Source organism: Balaenoptera acutorostrata, chromosome 13 (genome assembly GCF_949987535.1).
Source record: "Balaenoptera acutorostrata chromosome 13, mBalAcu1.1, whole genome shotgun sequence".
Lineage (NCBI taxonomy): Eukaryota > Metazoa > Chordata > Mammalia > Artiodactyla > Balaenopteridae > Balaenoptera > Balaenoptera acutorostrata.
In genome coordinates, this window is record NC_080076.1 from 54,455,460 (window position 1) to 54,474,504 (window position 19,045).

A 19,045-nucleotide genomic window follows, 5' to 3' on the forward strand; every position below is an offset into this window, starting at 1 on the left:
AAATTTAATCATTCAGTAAATGTTAGCCATTGTAAGTACCGTCAGGTTAACATTTGTCTTTTGGTGAGTTTTATATTTGCAGATCTCAAAAAGATGGTAGTAGGCAATAGGAGTATTTTAACCTTGAGTTTAGGTGGAGGGGTCGGTGAAAATTGTAATTTTCTCAGACTACTCATTAGTAATTGAATGGTGGGTGGCACATAACCTTCCAATCATAGTTTACTGGAATATTACAATCAGGGTGGTGCACATAACTTGTTTCGGTATTTTTATTAGGGTAATATAAGGGTTACCAGATTTCTCTCTTTGTTATTAAATTTCTGGTTATTTTATCTCACATATACTTTATTCATATAAACACTCTCACATACATTGTACAGACAGGATTGCCCTCTGCTCCCAGATCTCAAACAAAGCATCTGTGAAGCTTTTCTGCTGGAAACAGAGCCCTTATTAATGAAATTCACATGAAAACCATTTGTTTTAATGCATTATGTATTGAGGCATAATCAGCTTTACATATTTTAACATTTTAAGTGTCTGTTTTCAGTGTAGCACAGTTGGGGTTATATGGAAATATTATTGAAAAAGAAAATATTTAATTAATAAAGCACACTGGATGTTGCTGTATCTAGAGTGAAGGCAGTGCCAGAAAATCACACTCCTTCATTGGTAGACAGCACTCAAGATAGAGAAAACAGTTCCCCAGTAAGAAAGGAGTCACAATTTAAATTTTTTGTGGTATTGTTGGAAAGCCTTTTTTGGTTGCTTGATTGTGTTTTTTAATAAGAATTACTTTGGCTTTGGCTTGTCAGGCATAAGTTGTTGTTTTTTTCCTATAAAAAGGTGTGATTCTCCACTTTTTCTGCCTAAATTGACTCTGTTCTTGTTTAGAGACACATTTGAGTAGAGTACTGCATATCTGTTTAATTTGAGGTATTTGTATTGGTCTTGCCTCATTTTCGTCCAGGCTTTCTTGCATGATCAGAGTCTTTTGTTAGTGCCATCTCGAATAACACTGACCCTAAATGGCATATATGTGTACTGCAAGACAGGAAAATGATAATTATGACTCATAGTATGTGCAAACAAAGGTCATTTTCTTGTATTTATGGCTTCTTGCTCTTTTTTACAATTCTGTATTATACAAATGATTAACCTCCTGATTATAATTTTTGTGCTTTACCTGTCATTGCTTGCAGACGCCAAGGACTTACTGTTGTGCGAACACTGAAGACTTGGAGACGGTCATTCAGCATGTTCACAGTCTGTACCCTTCTGCTCCATTCCTGGCAGCAGGAGTTTCAATGGGAGGGTAAGGTTTTTCCTTTCTAAAATGTCCAAAAGGGAAGTGGTGCTAGCGACTGCCTCTTTCAGACGACTGTAAGCTACGTGGGCATTTAAATGTTTGATTATTTTTATCATATTTCTCCACATGTGGCTGAATGAATGAAGGAATTAATTCAGGTAAATTTTAATATTTTCCTTGACTAGTGGTCTCTGTGGTGAGAAGTATACAAGTACCTCCTCGGGGTGCTTGGGGTTTTGTGAGCCCGAAGGCTTGTCCGAACCCCATGGAGTTGATTTCCATCACTGGGTGGCAGCCACGTTGACCTTCAGGTTCCCTGATGTATTCCCAGCCATCCCTACCACCGTGTTCTCCAGAACCATTCTGGAAGCTGAACTTGTACCATGACTTTCATCACTCCAGTTGTAGAAATAATTATTATTGCTCTCTCCAACTGAAGAGGCCTTCAAAACAGTTTTTCCCCAGGTGTTTTTCTTGTTTGTTTTGTCTTGTTTAGTTTTGTTGCTGGGCAAATGGACCTTCCCTAGAATGCTCTCCTAGAAACTGTGAAATGCTGTTTGTAACCCCCTACTCCAGCTGCTATTTTAAGCAAATGAATATTTTAATTTGTGCTGCTTGCATAGGGGCTTTTTTGGACCTTCTATGCCATGTATATATTTATATTTTGTTATATTTATATATTTAGGCTTATTGCTACTAATAATTGTTTAATCTTTTTGTTGTAGTAATAGTGAGCTTAATAAAATCCAAAATTTGTATTATATGGCATTTTGTTATGCTTAGATTACCTAAAGCATTGTCCAAAATCAACAAACACATGAGATAGAAAATGCTATACTTTTCTTAATTTTGTAATTGATTTATCTGTCATTTCAGTTTTCAGAACATTTTAGGAGCATGTTTACTTGAAAATGAACAGCTTTACAAATGATAGGCTCTGAAAAATCGGCTCCAACAACAGCTTTTTAGATTCTGATAAACATAAAACTAAGAAGAAAAGAATACGTTTCTTACATTAGCATGGAAGGTCTGACTTGACCTACTAAAGGAAGAAATCTGAATCACCACAGAAAACCCAGGCAGAATCTGTGAATTGTGCTTAAAGGAAAGTATTTCACTTCTCTTTCCTTTGCCCCATAATGAGAACCTTAAAGGACAAGGTGCCCAGCTGAACTTTCTTCCTTTAATCATATAAATTCTTGACTTTTTTAAAAAGCCAGACCTTAATAAACAGGCCCAGATTCTCTGTTCAGAGGTTCCTGGGAAATGCCTATTCTTGTCGAACTGAAGCCTCAGTGCGAACTTGACCACTAGCCTCTGCAGCTTGTTGAATATTAATGTCTTGTAAATTGTTCAAAGGAAGTACCCTTTCTAGTTGCCTAGCACTGTGACATGTTCCCAAGTGGGTTTACCACTCGGGGATGTGTTTTACAGCTTGACACATTTTTCTTTTTGGAGATGCAGCAGACAGAAGCGTCTGTCAAAGATCCTTATGCCCAGGCTGGGTAATCTCCAAGCCTGTGATGCCTGGGGCCAAGTAAGGGTTTTGAGCCAGAACTAAGTCTAGCCAAGGAATCCACGCTGCTCTAGACTCAGTCTGATACCAATCTCCCAATGAGTTGGTAAACTAGCTTCAAAAATGTATAGAAATTCCCAAATATATATAAAAGTAAGAAGAGTATAATGACGCCTCATATATACTCATCACCCAGCTTCAATAACTATCAACTCAAGGATAATCTTGTTTGTCAGTATTACCACCCCCCCATTCCCTCTCAACTCTGATTATTTTAAAATAAATTTTAGACATCATTTATAAAGATTTCTGTAAGCATCTCTAACAGGTAGAGTCTCTTAAACAACAACAACAACCCACCACAATACTTTATTACATTTGAACAAAACTAACAATAATTCCTAAATATCATCAAATATTCAGTCAGTATTTCATTTCCCCATCAGTCTGTTGGCTGGTTTTTACAGTTTGTTTGAGGCAGCAGCCAGCTAAAGTCCACATATTGAGATTGATATGTCTCTTAAATCTCTTAATCCATGGGTTATCTTTTCTCTCTCTCTTTTTTTTTTTTTTTGGTGAAAAATGGAGTCTTTTTCTTGCCAAAGTAAGACAGCTTTTTGGGGGGTAACGTCTTGACATTATTTTGCTCCTGAGTAATAACCAAGAAGCATCCCCACCTACTCGGTAGCTATTCCTGGTCCTTCCTACTCCTGAGGTTCGCTTCCAACCCTTTCAATTTGCCTATTATATCAGACTCAGAAATCTCTGACCTGCAGCCAAAGAATAGGGCCACCAAAACTAGGACCCTAGAATGACCCTTTTGCAGGAGAGTAAGCATTATCCCCTAAATAGCTTAGTGAACCACAGTACTATAAACCAGGAATACAGTCATTAATGAAGAGTTGTTTTCAAGAATGAAATCTCCAGCCTGAGGTCTCAGCCCCGGGTCAGGAAATCACTGAAGTAGTTTCTGACACTAAGGAAATGCTGAAGCTCTTGGCCTTTGGCAGTCTGTCTAACCTACAGTCACTCAGCCTGCAGTTGGGATGAATTTTAAAACACCACATGGAGCCATCTGAATCTTTCTGCTGTGCTGTCATATTTTCAGTAAACCTCAGACAACAGCAACAAAAACAACAACAAAAACCATGAAATCTCCATTTTTTATCTAAAATCTCATCACATTCACTCTGTAAATGGATTTTTTTCCATTTGGGTTGTATAAAAAGAATGAGAGAATTTCTACTCATTTGTCCTATTTCAGAACCTGGGCAATTGGAGAAATAAAGAATGGAAAATATGAGAAACAGAATTTAGGCTATCATCCTTTCTCTTAGTTGGCAGTGTCAAACTTAGATTTCTGACATTACTGCAGGTTAAACTCCATTCTTGTCCCTCTTACCAAAATAGAACTAGAGTAGAATCAGGAAAATTGATAAAATGAAAGGAAAATATGTGATAGGAGATAAGGACAAATAGCAGGAGGGAGTAGGAAGAGAAAACAAGTGACTTTAGGGGCCAACTGCTCTGCCACAATTCAGAAAGTCTAACTCTAGACGAGGGAGCCCTTACAGACTTGCCATAGGGTACAAGGATGCACAGGCAACTGGAATGGCCACCCAGACCAATTACTCAGAATCTCTGAAGGTGAGACCCAGACGTCGATAATAGTTTTAAAAACTCCGCAGGTGATTCCAACATGCAGCCACATTTGAAAACCACTCCTTCTGTGATCTTTCATCTATGCCAAGCCTTGGTAAACCACAGCCTGGAGGCCAAATCTGGCCAGCTGTCTGTTTTTGTATAATGCAAGAGCTAAGAATGGTTATTATATTTTTTAATGGTTGAAAAAATCAAAACTATTTCATGACATGTGAAAAGTATACGAAATTTCAATTTCAATTTCAATATCCACATATAATGTTTTATTGAAACATGGCCATATCCATTTATTCACGTATTGTCTACGGTTGCTTTCAAATTATAATCACAAGGTAGTTGCAACTGAGATTGTAGGGCCACCAAAGCCCAAAACATTTACTTTGTGATCCTCTATAGAAAAAGTTTGCCTGAAACACTCCCATGTATTAAATTAAACACTCAACTGGAGGCTGGGGCCCAGGGAATTGCAAATTTTTAGTAAATCCCCAATATCATTTTGAAAAAAACAAAAAGAAAACCACTCTTATGGTGGCTTTTTCTTATGTTTTACTTCATAGAAAGGTATACATGTAAGTAATAACTGTATGCTTTGTCCATTCTCAATATAGCTGACTGCAAGATAAATAGGTGAATGTAAGGAAAGAATAGAGATACTTGCATGGTTTTCCAAGATAAAGGACTTGAACACTGGTTTATATTTTTCTTCTCCACAGTTAAAGTCCACAATTAGAAATGGGATGTCTTGAGAGACACAACAAATTCATCACTGAGTTTTCTGTCTTTCCTCATTTTAGAATGCTGCTTTTAAATTACCTTGGCAAAATGGGGCCAAAAACTCCTTTGAAGGCAGCTGCAACTTTTTCAGTTGGTTGGAATACTTTTGCTTGCTCGGAGTCATTGGAGAAACCACTGAACTGGCTGCTTTTTAATTACTACTTGACAACTTGCCTCCAGTCTTCCATTAATAAGTGAGTCATCTTTAACACCTGATGTCTGCAAACTCTTTGGATTACGTGCCACAGTAAAATGTTTTCAAGCATAACACTGCTAATATATGTATATTTATGTTTGCATTATATGCATTTACTACTGCACCAAAATATTCTTTCTATTGTCAATATATACAAAAAGATTTTAAGTATAAGCTAAAAATACAGATAAAAGCTCTGTTTTCTTTCTGTACCCCAGTGGATTACCTTGTACAACCTCTAGGCTCTGTGCCCCACTTGGAAGATCACCGTTTCATCACTGTTCTAAATTATTCTAAAAGAATAAAAACATTAGTCTCAAATACGTTGAATAACATTATGGGCTATTTCCCTGGATTTTCTACTTGTTGCTAATCTTATTAGTACCTAATTCTCCCCTAGGTAGTAAGTAATGTATTAAGTGTTTTTAGAGACGAATAATATGATTTCTAAGCATGTGTTATGAACATAGTATGTTTTAGTGGCTTAGGAGAATGCTTCTAAAATATGGATATTCTCAGCCCCTACAGTTCTTAACATTACCAAAATATTATCTTTGCATTAGATTTTCTGAAATTGTTTAGGTATCTTCTAACAGTTAAACAGTATGGCAACAAAGAACATGGGATGTTTCTGTTTATTTTTTGATAACTGTTACCATGAATTTTTAAGGGAATTGACAAATTTAAATATAAACTCTAAATAAAAAGTAGTTAATCTGTGCATAACTTAACTGAAAACCATAGTTACCCCGAAAGTTGACATTAGACACTGCATTAAACCTAACCTATTTTGGGGAGTTCTCTGGTGGCCTAGTGGTTAGGATTCCAGGCTTTCACTGCCGTGGCCCAGGTTCAATCCCTGGTCGGGGAACTGAGATCCCGCAAGCCGTGTGGCATGGCCAAAAATTTAAAAAAAAAAAAAAAAAGAAAGAAAGAACAATATATATTCCTTAATTAAAAAGTACTTTATTAAAAAAAAACTTAACCTATTTGTTACATTACAGATGTTGACTATAAAATACTGCTAAAAATACTACAGAATCGTATTTTTATTCATGGTCACTGAAATGGGGGACAGTAGCAAGAAAAAGGAAGAGAATGATTTGAATTAAAATATAGGTTATACAAGAAAAATAACCAACATTTAAAAATAAGTATACAACCTAGATGGGTGGGATGGGGGGCCGTGGGAGGGAGGTCCAAGAGGGAGAGGATATATGTATACATATAGCTGATTCACCTCCGTGTACAGCAGAAACTAACATTGTAAAGCAATTATACTCCAATAAAAAATTTTTTTTCAGTATACAAAAATATAAATTCTAATTTTCAGTATAGCAATTTAAAAAATAAGATAAATCTTCAGTTGATTTACCCAGTTGAAAGCTTCTGGCTTAAGTGAGTCCTTTTTGGCCAAATTGGCTTAATAGCATTGGTGTGTAGGTACAATTTGTTATGAAACAACACTTTCGTTTATTATTGTTATTTCATTTATTATTACTGGTTCCTTTTTCCTCAATTAAGAAAAAGTACTTTTAGAAAATGTCTTCGTGTACTTCAAATACTGTATGATATCACTTATGTGTAGAATCTAAAAATTACAACAAACTAGTGAATAGAACAAAAAAGAAGCAGACTCACAGATAGAGAACTAGTGGTTACCAGCGGGGAGAGGGAAGCGGGGGAGGGGCAATATAGAAGTAGGGGATTTTTAAAAAGGGGATATAATATAATGAAATCATGTATGTGAAACTTTTGAAAATTGTAAAGCACTATAGAATTTAAAGAATCATTCAATAAAAAAATAAACTTTACAAAAAGTCTTCAGGACAAATATCAATGTATTCCTGCCATATCTAATTAAGTAAATATTTATTGAGTAACAACTTTATTCCCTGTGCTAAGTTACTTATCATTATGTATTTTAGGTATGTTTGAGATGGGAATGACCTTAATTTTTTACTTTTGAAATTCTTTTTTTCCAGGCACCGGCATATGTTTGTAAAACAAATTGACATGGATCATGTCATGAAGGTAGGAGAGAAACTTTATGTAATACGTTTATTTCCTTTTTTGATTCCAAGAATAGATATAATCAGTTTTTGTTTTTCAGGCTAAATCCATAAGAGAATTTGATAAGCGATTCACTTCAGTCATGTTTGGCTACCGAACAATTGACGATTATTATACCGATGCCAGTCCAAATCGTAGACTGAAATCAGTAGGAATTCCAGTGTTGTGTCTGAATTCTGTGGATGATGTTTTTTCACCCAGTCATGGTAAACTTAACATCTTTGTATACATTTTGACATGAATTAACTGTTTTAAAATATTGTTCTTTTTAGGAAAATACAGTAATAAGAAACAAAATGTCAGTCATATAATGTTTTCCACTGTGATAAACAGAAAAAAAAAAAACCTTGATACTTATAATTTAGTATCTAAATGTCTCAGATCACTTTAAACGTCTTCGTAGACCCTTATCTAGTCTACTGTGAGAGGCTCAGAACAAATTATGACTCAATATTTTGTTTGTTCTCATTTTTACAACCTTTCCTTCTTATCAAATAACTGTTCTTTGGACAGACTATGTTACAGTATCTTTGCCTCAAGAGTACATTGTCGTCACTTGCCTTTTCTTCCTGAGGTTTTTTTTTTTTAAAGAGTAACTTCTACTGCTTTTATTTTTATTTATTTATTTTTGGCCACACAGCTTGTGGGATCTTAGTTCCCTGACGGAATTGAACCCATGCCCCCTCCAGTGGAAGCACGGAGTCTTAACCACTGGACTGCCAGGGAAGTCCCTTATTCCTGAGGTTCTTATACAGAAGGCTTTGGAATTTTTTTCCCCTTTTAACCTAGAAGAGAGCTTGAGACTTTATTAATATGATGTCCTTGGATAACTCAATGAATGTAGCACATTCGGACTATAAGGTCATATTTGAAGGGAAAGAGTCTGTTTTCCCCCGGATACTATATAAAAGAAAATTATGCCCAAATTAACTTCCTTGTTCTCTTAGTTCAAGAAATACGGAATTTTGTAACAAAGATATATGTGCATGTGTTCATACATTAAAGTAATATAAGACACCTAGAAGTGATCATACTATCTTAGGGATAAGTAGACTTGACCTCTAAATTTTTTCTAATGAAATTTCACAAAGCTTTTTATAAAACTTTTTTTCCTTATTTCTCCCCTAAATACTTTAAAAACATTTTCCCCAAGTACTTCATTAAAAAAAATTACTTTGAGTACAAACACAGCACATATGTATTGCCAAAATTTCAGAAAATCCCCAAAGTATGTTTTAAAAAAGTCACTTACCATCTCTCTAGGGGATATCGTTTTAATGTGTGATTTATGATTAAATCACAGGTAATTTTAGATGGCTGGAACTTTTGGTCTTTGGCCACAAATCAAAAAATTAAACTGTAAACTTTTTTTTTTTTTTGGCCTCTGCGTGCAGCCTTGTGGGATTTTAGTTCCCCCACCAGGGATTGAACCCAGGCCCTCAGCAGTGAGAGCAGAGTCCTAACCACTGGACAGCCAGGGAATTCCCTTAACTGTGAACTTTAATATCAGTTGAATTACATGGAGATTGTTTAGCCTATTTTCATTGGATTAAGGAGGTCCAGTATTTCTCTATTTTTATATTTCATGGACCCTTCTTCCACCAACGAAAATGTCCCAGCATTTAACTTGTCTTGACCCACTTGGTTGAAGTTTAAGCTCACTATTTCTTATTCTTTCCCAGCCCTTAAAATCATCTTGCCACATTAAAGTAGTGGACAATTGTCTGCATTCTGAGAGCACAGGCAGCCAGCATCTTTCACATGACTCGAATGGCCCAGCCTTTCGTTCTTCTGATATGATTGTAACTATCAGTGTGTTAGAAATTCCTGACTGTATCCAGAGTGTGAAATTGGGGCTCTTAATAATTCCATTAGAGACAAATGAAGCACTCATAATCTAAGCCCTTAGTGTAAGGTGAAAAAGGAAAAACATAAATAGTATCAGTCATTTCACCTGCCCCTCCCCTTAAGCTCTAACACCTGATCCCAAGATAGATGTTCTGTTTTAGGTGTAGCTGGATAAGGATGTGAGTTCAGGACCCATTTAGGACAAGGACTTGGCTTCCTAGGCCTTGATTTAGGTTCTCTAGGTTTATTCTTCAAGGAATGTAGTGAGAGGTACAATTTTTTTTTTCTTTTTGCTGTGTCCTGCGGCTTTGTGGGATCTTAGTTTCCCAGCCCTCAGCAGTGAAAGCACGGAGTCCTAACCACTGGATGGCCAGGGAATTCCCTGAGAGGTCCAATTTAGATCATCTAAACATGCAGTTTGGGCCCCACAGCAGCTCTATCTTCAAAGGATCTCAGTTGTCCTATAGTGTGTCAGCTTCCTTTCCTTCATTGGAAGGGTACGGAGATCTTACCTTTAATGAACTCATTTACCCCTAAGACTCTACCCAAGATATGAAGGTCTAATTACTGGATCAACCATGTTATCTTAATTAGGGATATAAGATTTAGCAGTATCTGAAATCAAAACACTTCTCATGCCAGGTTGTGATCCATTATAGACCTTAAATCAAAAGGTTTCACTGTTTGAACTCTAAGCCTGGGGGGAAAATAAAAATAAAACAACTTTAACTCATGTCCTTTAAAGTTTTTACTCAGTGTAATTTTGTAGAGCATTTGAAGAGACTGTCCTTACTGGAGGATTATTTAAATACAGCAATTATATTTTCAAAATAAAGTTTTTCTTTCTCCTGACTATAAACAGAAATTCAGAGAAGGAAAAAAATAAATAAAATAAAATAATCACCAGTGTTTTACCACCCAAAGATAAACATTGTTACCACTTGGGAGTATTTTATGCCATTCTTTTTTGCTATCAATATGTTTTTATAAATCATATGTATAATTTTGTATCCTTAATACAGCCACCAATTGGCCTCAGGAATCTAACTTCATGTAAAGTTAACCAAAGTCATACATAATGAATTTATAGCTCTCACAAAGGTGATAAGATTAGTTTGGGTTTTTTTCTTGGTGTAGCACCTAAGTGGGAATCTTATAACATAATGTAAGTATTCACCATTTCTTGAATTATTTAATTTCTCAAAACAAGACTGGGCCTATACTTTTGTGTTTTGATTAATTACTCGATTGATTCTTCCAAAAATCATGGTCCAGTATATAACTGTGAACATGAACTGTTATAATATAGGTGGTTGATATAAATTAGTCAGACTTATTCCATTAGCCATACTCATTATGAATATTTATTTAATGATGTTTTGATTTATAATGATTGGAAATGATAAAGGCATATACTTTTCCTAACAAAAACTGTTAATAATTATATATTTTTCTCTCTCCTTCCCTTCTCTTATCCTCCCCCCGCCCATTTTTTGTCAAGCTATTCCAATAGAAACTGCTAAGCAAAACCCTAATGTTGCTTTGGTCCTTACTTCTTATGGAGGCCATATTGGTTTTCTGGAGGGAATCTGGCCAAGACAGTCCACTTACATGGATCGAGTCTTCAAGCAGTTTGTGCAGGCCATGGTTGAACATGGACATGAACTCTCTAGCATGTAGTTCTTCAGGTGCATTTTGTCTAAACCACCGTATAAAGGCAGCTCAGCTTACTGCACAAATCTTAATTACTGTATATAAAGCAAATAAGCCAGCAGGTGGTGAAGAGGTCCAGAATGACATGCAAAAACTACTTTTTGGAGTAACAAAACAACTTTGTAGCAAGAAATAAAATATAGATTTAGACTATAACTTATGTAGATTTTATTTTTAATATGCCTTACCAAGTATGACCTTAAATAAAGTAGTACAAACATGGAATTGCACTTAACCAAAACTATTGTGTAAAAAGATTTTAATTCCTCAGGGTTTTAATTTAGGCTAGTATTTTTTTAGATTATTTATTTTAGGTGATTTATGGTACTTTAATAATTGTAATAGGACTTTGGTTATTTGAATGTAAGTTATGAGTTGGCACATTCATAAGGGTATTTATACCTAATGATGGTAACATGAAAACTGAAATAAGATAAAATACAATGTGCTAAATCTTTTACATATTTTAACTTTAAAAGGCAAATGCAACAAATGTTAGACTGACTTCTATACATGTTCTTTTACTCTAATAATATTAAATTAAGTCTGACTTATGTTTTATAATGATTATAGTTCACATGCTTATTTTTTAAATAGTGTATGTGCATACTTATATATCATTATATTAAATAAATTCTACCATTTTAAATTGTTTCTTTGTGAGATTTTATCCACAAAAAAGTAATCCCTAGAAAGTAATTCGTGATAATTTCATAAATGCATTAGTAAGAAATATTAAAACTGTTTTGTTTCACGGTTTCCAGAATATTGGGCTCCCACCGTTCATACCAATTAAAAATACTTTCAGCTACAGGAAACCCATCTAACAGTGATTTAGGAATAACAATATTTAATTATCTTGCATCACAAGAAGTCCCCACGTAAGCAGTCTCCAGATGTAGGTGTTTATCATTTATCAGTGTCATCAAAGATGCAGGCTCTTTCTGTTGCCACATCCCTAGCAGGCAGGGTAGCCAGTTATCTCCTAGACACAGGATGGCTGCTGCAGCTCAGACATCACATTTGTATTCAGAGAAGAAAAAGGCAGAAGGAGTGGGGCCAGACACATCTGCCCTTTTGGGAAAGTGAAAGCTCTCTCAGAAGACTTGCACTTATATCTTTTGGCCAGACCTGTGTCACATGGTCACCCTGGTTGGCTGGGAAATCAAGTATGTAGACTTTTCCAATTGTAGTGGAGGCAAGCAAGGGAGAGGGGATTGGTAGTGGTTGTTGGGCTATCCAGGCAATAGTGTTATCTTCTATACCATTCAACATCTTTTTTTTTTAAATTTTTATTATTTATTTATTTATTTACTTACTTACTTATTTATGGCTGTGTTGGGTCTTCACTGCTGCGCGCGGGCTTTCTCTAGTTACAGCGAGCGGGGGCTACTCTTCATTGCGGTGCACAGGCTTCTCATTGCAGTGGCTTCTCTTGTTGCAGAGCATGGGCTCTAGGCGCCAGGGCTTCAGCAGTTGTGGCTCGCGGGCTCTAGAGCGTAGGCTCAGTAGTTGTAGCACACGGGCTTAGTTGCTCCACGGCATGTGGGATCTTCCCAGACTGGGGCTCAAACCCATGTCCCCTGAATTGGCAGGCAGATTCTTAACCACTGTACCACCAGAGAAGTCCCTCGACATCTTTTCCCTCCTTTTTTTTTTTTTTTTTTTTTTTTTTACTATTTCCACCATTTATAAAATATGTATATTTTTGCCCAGGTATCACATTAAGAGAACCATGTAATAAAAGCATATTCACACAAAATTGTTTACTAAAAATGCCATCTTTTGGAGAGTTCCTGATTATGTACTTGTAGACTCCCATGTAACTGTGTCTAGAACAACAGCACTGATAATGCCAGTGAGTTTTTGCCCGTTCAGCATACATTCTGACTCAACAGTGATAATAACTTTCAGTTGGCATGGTTCGGGTGGGGCTGATCCTGCCTTTCAGAGTTATCGTGAAGATTTTAAACAAATTATGTCAGGAAGACTGTCTACCCATTGGCCATTGTCAGATTTCGGTAGGTAGCCCCTGACCTCCCTCTACACACAAAAATTAATTCCAGCTAGATTAATGAGATAAACACTTGTTAAATTCATAAAAGTACTAATGAAAATATGGGAAGTTATTTTCATAATTTTAGAATGGAGAAGTCCTTCTTAAGCAAAATATAAAAATGAGAAGCCGTAAAGAACAAAAGTGACAGATATATTCATGTAAAGATTAAAAAAAAACTTCAGTTCTACAAAATTACCATAACCAAAATTAAAATACAAATGACAGAAAAAATATTGATATTTTCAATATATAAAAGGCTAATATATCAAATAGCTAAAGAACCCCTAAACACTGGTAATGAAATATCTGATAAAAAAATGGTCAAAGGATATACAAGAGACTCATAGAATAATAGCAAGTTTATAAAAAGGTGAACAATCTCACTAGTAATTTAGGAAATGCAAAATTTGAAAACAAAGATATTTGTGACCATCAAATTGTGAGTTTAATAACATACAGGATTAGTAATACACAATGTTGGTGATAGTGTGGGGAAATAGTTACTCAAATTGTTGGTGGGAATGTAAACTAGCAATTATTTTTTGGAAGGCAAAAAATTTTGACAGTTAAAATACAAGAGCAACCATATTTAGCAATTCCATTTTGAAGAATCTATCCTATAGAAAATCTAGCAAGGGTGTGTAAAGATATAGGTTTGTTGCAGCTTTGGACATTCAGGATGACAACTTATTTAGTAGGGGAATGGATAAATTATGACACATTCACAAGATAGAGCCACCAAAAATAATGAGGTAGCCCTTTATGTACTGATTTATAAAGATATTTCTGATAGGTTATTTAATGAAAAACAATTTATTCATATATATAGGATCTCATTAGTATAAACAAAAATAAAATATAGCTCTACATGCATGCGATAGTGTGTGTGTGTTAGTTACAATGAAATGAGCATTTTCATGTGTTGATGTGGAGGGTAAACTATTCTTCCCAGCAGTTCCTCCACACACTAATAAGCTCTGAGAAAGAAGGGCTGTGTTTTAATTATTTCTACATCCCAAGCACTTAGCATATTGCCTGGAACAGAGCAGGTCCTTAGTCAAGATTAGCTGAATAATAGTGGTTTGTATAAGAATGAAAATACTACCTTGCAAGCCGGTTCCCTGATTTGAAAAGTTAATTTTAAGTATATCCTGGAATTTTTTCTAAAACTGTCTCCTCAGTTTCTCTAGGTTATTATCATTAAACATTTATTCAAAGCCTCACAGAGCATTGTTTTCGAAATAGTGGTACAAACGGATACAATGGCTTTCTTTTCCTTCTTCCCTTTTTGACAGTGTCCTATACATTTTTTTATATCTTGAACCCAGTGCAAACACATACGTTTTGTTACAGACCCTACCCAGTCTGTCCCTAACAAGGGACCTTCTGCATGGTCTCTTTTGAGCCAACAGCAGAAATAGAGACACAGATGTAGAGAACAAACGTATGGCCACCAAGGGGGGAAAGCGGCGGGGGAGGGGGGGTGAATTGGGAGATTGGGATTGACATATATACACTAATATGTATAAAATAGGTAACTAATAAGAACCTGCTGTATAAAAAATAAATAAAATAAAATTCAAAAATTAAAAAAACAATAAAAACCAAGACCGAGTTTGGTTCAGTTGGCTTCAGGAGCAAAGAAAAGTTTTAGTCTTTGATCAAAGAGCCGAGAGACACAGGCTACCACCCTAGAGCACCCACTCTCCCCCATACCCGTCGGCTTGGCTGCTTTGTAGGTATCTGGTCAGCGGGGAGTGGGTGGAGTTCTCCTGGGGCCAGCGCAGCTGTGCTGCTCACGCTCCAGATTGCAGCGTCGGGCGCAGCACCTCTGTACACGGCCGGCCACCGCCGTCTTCGATTGAGGTGCGCACGCAGCACCTCTGTACATAGCCTGCTGAGGTGAGGAATCAGCACAGCCACTTCGCAGGAGGAACCCTGGTCTGAAGGGCTGGGTGCAGAGGCCTCTAGGGGCGAGGCCTCTGCACCCACCAAGTGAAACCAGACTAAGTGCAAAGGAAAAGAAACAAAAAAAGGTTAGACTTTATTACCCAGCTTCTATTTTTATTTCCAGGGCATTGTTAATGGACTCTGCTGCTGAGTTTTATAGAACAATCTTTACTCTTACTCTGCGCAGTATTCATAGTGCAATATACTCTCATATTTTGTAGCCCATCCTGTTCTAGTCTGGTCTAGTTTAATTTTCAACTATCCCATTTTCCTTTTTTATATTTATTTATTTTAAAATAAATTTATTTTATTTATTTATTTTTGGCTGTGTTGGGTTGCTGCACGCGGGCTTTCTCTAGTTGCGGTGAGCAAGGGCTACTCTTCGTTGTGGTGGCTTCTCTTGTTGCCGAGCACGGGCTCTAGGCGCACGGGCTTCAGTGGTTGCCTCACGCGGGCTTAGTTGCTCTGCGCCATGTGGGATCTTCCTGGACCAGGGCTCGAACCCGTGTCCCCTGAATTGGCAGGCAGATTCTTAACCACTGTGCCACCAGGGAAGCCCCCCCATTTTCCTTTTTTAAATGAAAGTGGGAAAATGAAAAATTCTCGTTAATTCTTAAATCTGGGCCATGGGTATATGGGACTCATTGCATTAGTCTACATTTTGTGCATCAAATTTTCTTACTGCTTTTTAAAAATTACTCTAAATATGCACCTTTGAGACCCACTAATGGGTTGCAACATAGTTTGAAAAACACTGGAATTCTAGAAGTTACTAGAAGTTAAAAGAAAGAAGTCACTATTGTCTGTGGCAGTTGTCGCACTTAGTTGTAATAGCTTCTTTACTTCTCCGCTTTCCCCCAGCAGACTGCGAGCACAGTGAGAACAGGAAACATATTTTCTTTGCTCTTCATCTTATCCCCTGGGGCCAGCACGGTGTCTGCCTCGTATTAGGTTTATTATTAATTAATGATACCAAATGCTTAATAATACTTGAACCTTAGGCCCTGATGGAAGGGTACATCTTACATACAAATCAGGAGTGGGGAGAGGAATGGTTTTTGCAGTCTCACTCCAAATCAGAACATCTGTTAAAGCAGCATCTGTTTCCCCTACAGACTTCAGTGTCAAATGAAGTAACGGTAATTTTTAAAAGAAATCTCACTGTTGCTCTGAACCTAACCAAGTGCTGGCCACAAGGTAAACACTCAGCTTCTTAGAACTTAATTTGGAGTCAATGAGGACAATTTGCAAGGTCAGGTAATAAAGAATACTTAGGAAATACGCCATTTTAACTCTAGTTCTCACTTAAAAGGCAGTCTTTTGGTCCTAACCTTTTCTACAAACAGGCCAACATGTAGAAGCTGGTGTTTCTTGTCCTATGATATAATGTTGATGTCAGTATTGATACCTAATGCAGTAAAAATTGCGGTATATAATTGATTTTATTGTTTTTCTTTTAAATTTTATTTCTAAGCAAAGAGATAGATATTTATATATTCAAGGCCTTGTGATGATAAAAAATGTTTTCGCTTTTGTCATATGCACTTCCAAGCTGTGAATTATTCAACTGTGCTATTTATCCCTATTCTGAAACTAAGAGACACTTTTTCTGGCTCTAGCCTTCAACCACCTAAATGTGGGAATTACTTTGAAAAAAGTAAATGGCAAGAATCTGACAAGACTAATTTACCTCACTGAATATCTCTTTTAAATAAAGATAATAACCTGGATCAAATAAGAAAGACTTCACTGTCATTTAAGACCATGACTCAGTATTAACTTATTACAGGACAACTGTATGTTTGTGCCTTCTATAAAGGGTTGTCTTCCCCCGGAGTTAGATACTGGTACCCAAATTTTGCAAGCAGTACAATAATCATATCTACTCCATCTATACTTCCAGTTTGCTGTTGATTACCAAGGACTCAGTACCAGCTGGATATGAATAGACAGGCTGTCAGCATATTAACAGGTCTGAATAACAACAAAAGAGCATTATTCTCTTTTAAACTGTCAACTTACTAATTGGTTTCTGCAAATTTTAAATATCCCATTTATCTGCTTTACTCTACCTGTGGGCAGACAGTTTCAGATTTTTTTCTCTATTTTTCCAGGCTCAAAATGGAGCATGCATAGTGCTTAATTCCTGGACTGATTATGGTTTTTTTCTTCTAATGCCATATGGAAGTGTTCCAGTATGGCCTTCGAAACCTCTAGGTTTTCTTACCAGAGTTAAAGGGACCCTTTGAAAAATATGATGTAGAATAAACTAGTATGTGTTTTCATAATATATATTCTAGAATGTATGAATAGGTATTATAGATAAGATATATAGATATCAATATATAAAGTAAAAATGCCTAATAGTCTCCATATTTACCTAGAGCTCTTTATAGTCATTAATCATAGTTCCTAGTATTTTTAAGATAACTTCTTGGTCCCACATGCTGCAGAGCAGCTGGGCCTGTGCGCCACAACTACTGAGCCTGCGCTCTACAGCCCGCAAGCCACAGCGAAGCCCGCGCGCCTAAAGCCCGTGCTCTGCAACGAGAAGTCACCGCAACGAGAAGCCTGTGCACCGCAATGAAGAGTAGTCCCTGCTCACCACTAGAGAAAGCCCACGCGCAGCAACGAAGACCCAACGCAGCCAAAAATAAATAAATAAAATAAATTTATTAAAAAAAAAAGATCATTTCTTGGCAAAGAAATTTGGACTTGAATTCAGAGCATCTGAGATTGATTCTTGGCTCTGCTACTAATTCACCATGTGACCTGAAGGAAATCATTTATCCTGTCCAGGGTTTGGTTTCTTCATCTATAAAATGCAGATGGTTAAAAAAAATGCAGATGGTAATATCAATGTTACAGAGGTATTATGAGGATTATAAAGAGATAACATGTAGGTGAAAACGCTTTGTGAACTATTAAATAAAGTGCTATGGAAATGTAATACCTGGCTATGAAAAGATGTTTACTATTATAAACCAAATCAAAATCAAATGACATTTTATTACTAACGTAGGTTTCTCTATCAAAAACACATTGGCTTTAGGGTAGGGGAAAAAATTACCTGTTGATCTGTGTGGTGATGTTAACCTTGATCCCCTGGATGAGGTGATGCCAGCCAGGATTCACCCAGTAAAGTTACTAATTTTCCCTTTGTGATTATGTAATACTCTGGGATGGGGCAGAGGGGGGCTACTTGGAGACTATGCAAATATCCTGTTTCTGTTTAAACTTCTTCCCACTCATTGGTGGATCTTATTTTGCCTGTAGCAAGATACTACTGCGTTCTGATAGTTTTTTTTCTATTTCTCACAATCCTTCTGTGTTTATAATTGCAATTCTTCTGAAGAAAGTGCTGTCACTTCTCTCCCCGACCCACCCCATTTCTTTGTTTGGTTATTGACATCAGTATGGACTCATGAATATTTGTGTTTTCTTTGGGCTACAATTAAATATCAATACTATCCTTATTTTATCGTTCAAGTTGTTTCAGTTTGGGAGTTCTGGATGGTTTCTATGTCCCTTTGATATGCCTTTTTTTTTTTTTTTTTTTAAGCATGCTGGCACCACCAGATGCTCTAATCTCATCTTTTATTTTCCCTACTCCAGCCCTGGAATGAGTTAGCTCTCCAAGGAGTCCTGATTCCTTTTATTAAAGAATGGCATTTAAAAACCAAGATCTGGATGATACATATGCTCATTGTTACTGGGGTCCCACTGCTTACAGCCCTTTTCAATAGAGGTAGGAAAAAATTATATGTAAGTATAATGCATGCACATGTCTATATTTATCTATATTTATAAATAAACGAGTCCATACTTACACCTCTGACTCCAATTTAGCGACAATGAATTCCCTTTCCTTATTTGTAATTTCTTTCTCCAAGTAAGAAACCTGGCTTGTTGTCTACAATATATTTACTTATTTATTGAACAATA

The 19,045-nt window shown here is 36.4% G+C and overlaps 1 protein-coding gene across 2 annotated transcripts in view; it reads left to right on the top strand.

Moving 5' to 3' along the window:
* The window catches only part of ABHD3 (abhydrolase domain containing 3, phospholipase), a 44,259-nt gene extending 32,532 nt beyond the window's left edge, over positions 1–11,727 (top strand). The window contains exons 5-9 of one of the 2 annotated variants that reach the window (XM_057527292.1): positions 1,203–1,315; positions 5,282–5,455; positions 7,443–7,491; positions 7,571–7,736; positions 10,892–11,727. In XM_057527292.1, the coding sequence (XP_057383275.1) occupies positions 1,203–1,315; positions 5,282–5,455; positions 7,443–7,491; positions 7,571–7,736; positions 10,892–11,058 (669 nt within the window). In that variant the 3' untranslated portion in view covers positions 11,059–11,727. Of the gene's footprint in view, positions 1–1,202; positions 1,316–5,281; positions 5,456–7,442; positions 7,492–7,570; positions 7,737–10,879 lie in introns of both variants that reach the window. The other variant, XM_007197631.3, reaches the window with a different exon arrangement.
* The last annotated feature ends 7,318 nt before the right edge of the window (positions 11,728–19,045 follow it).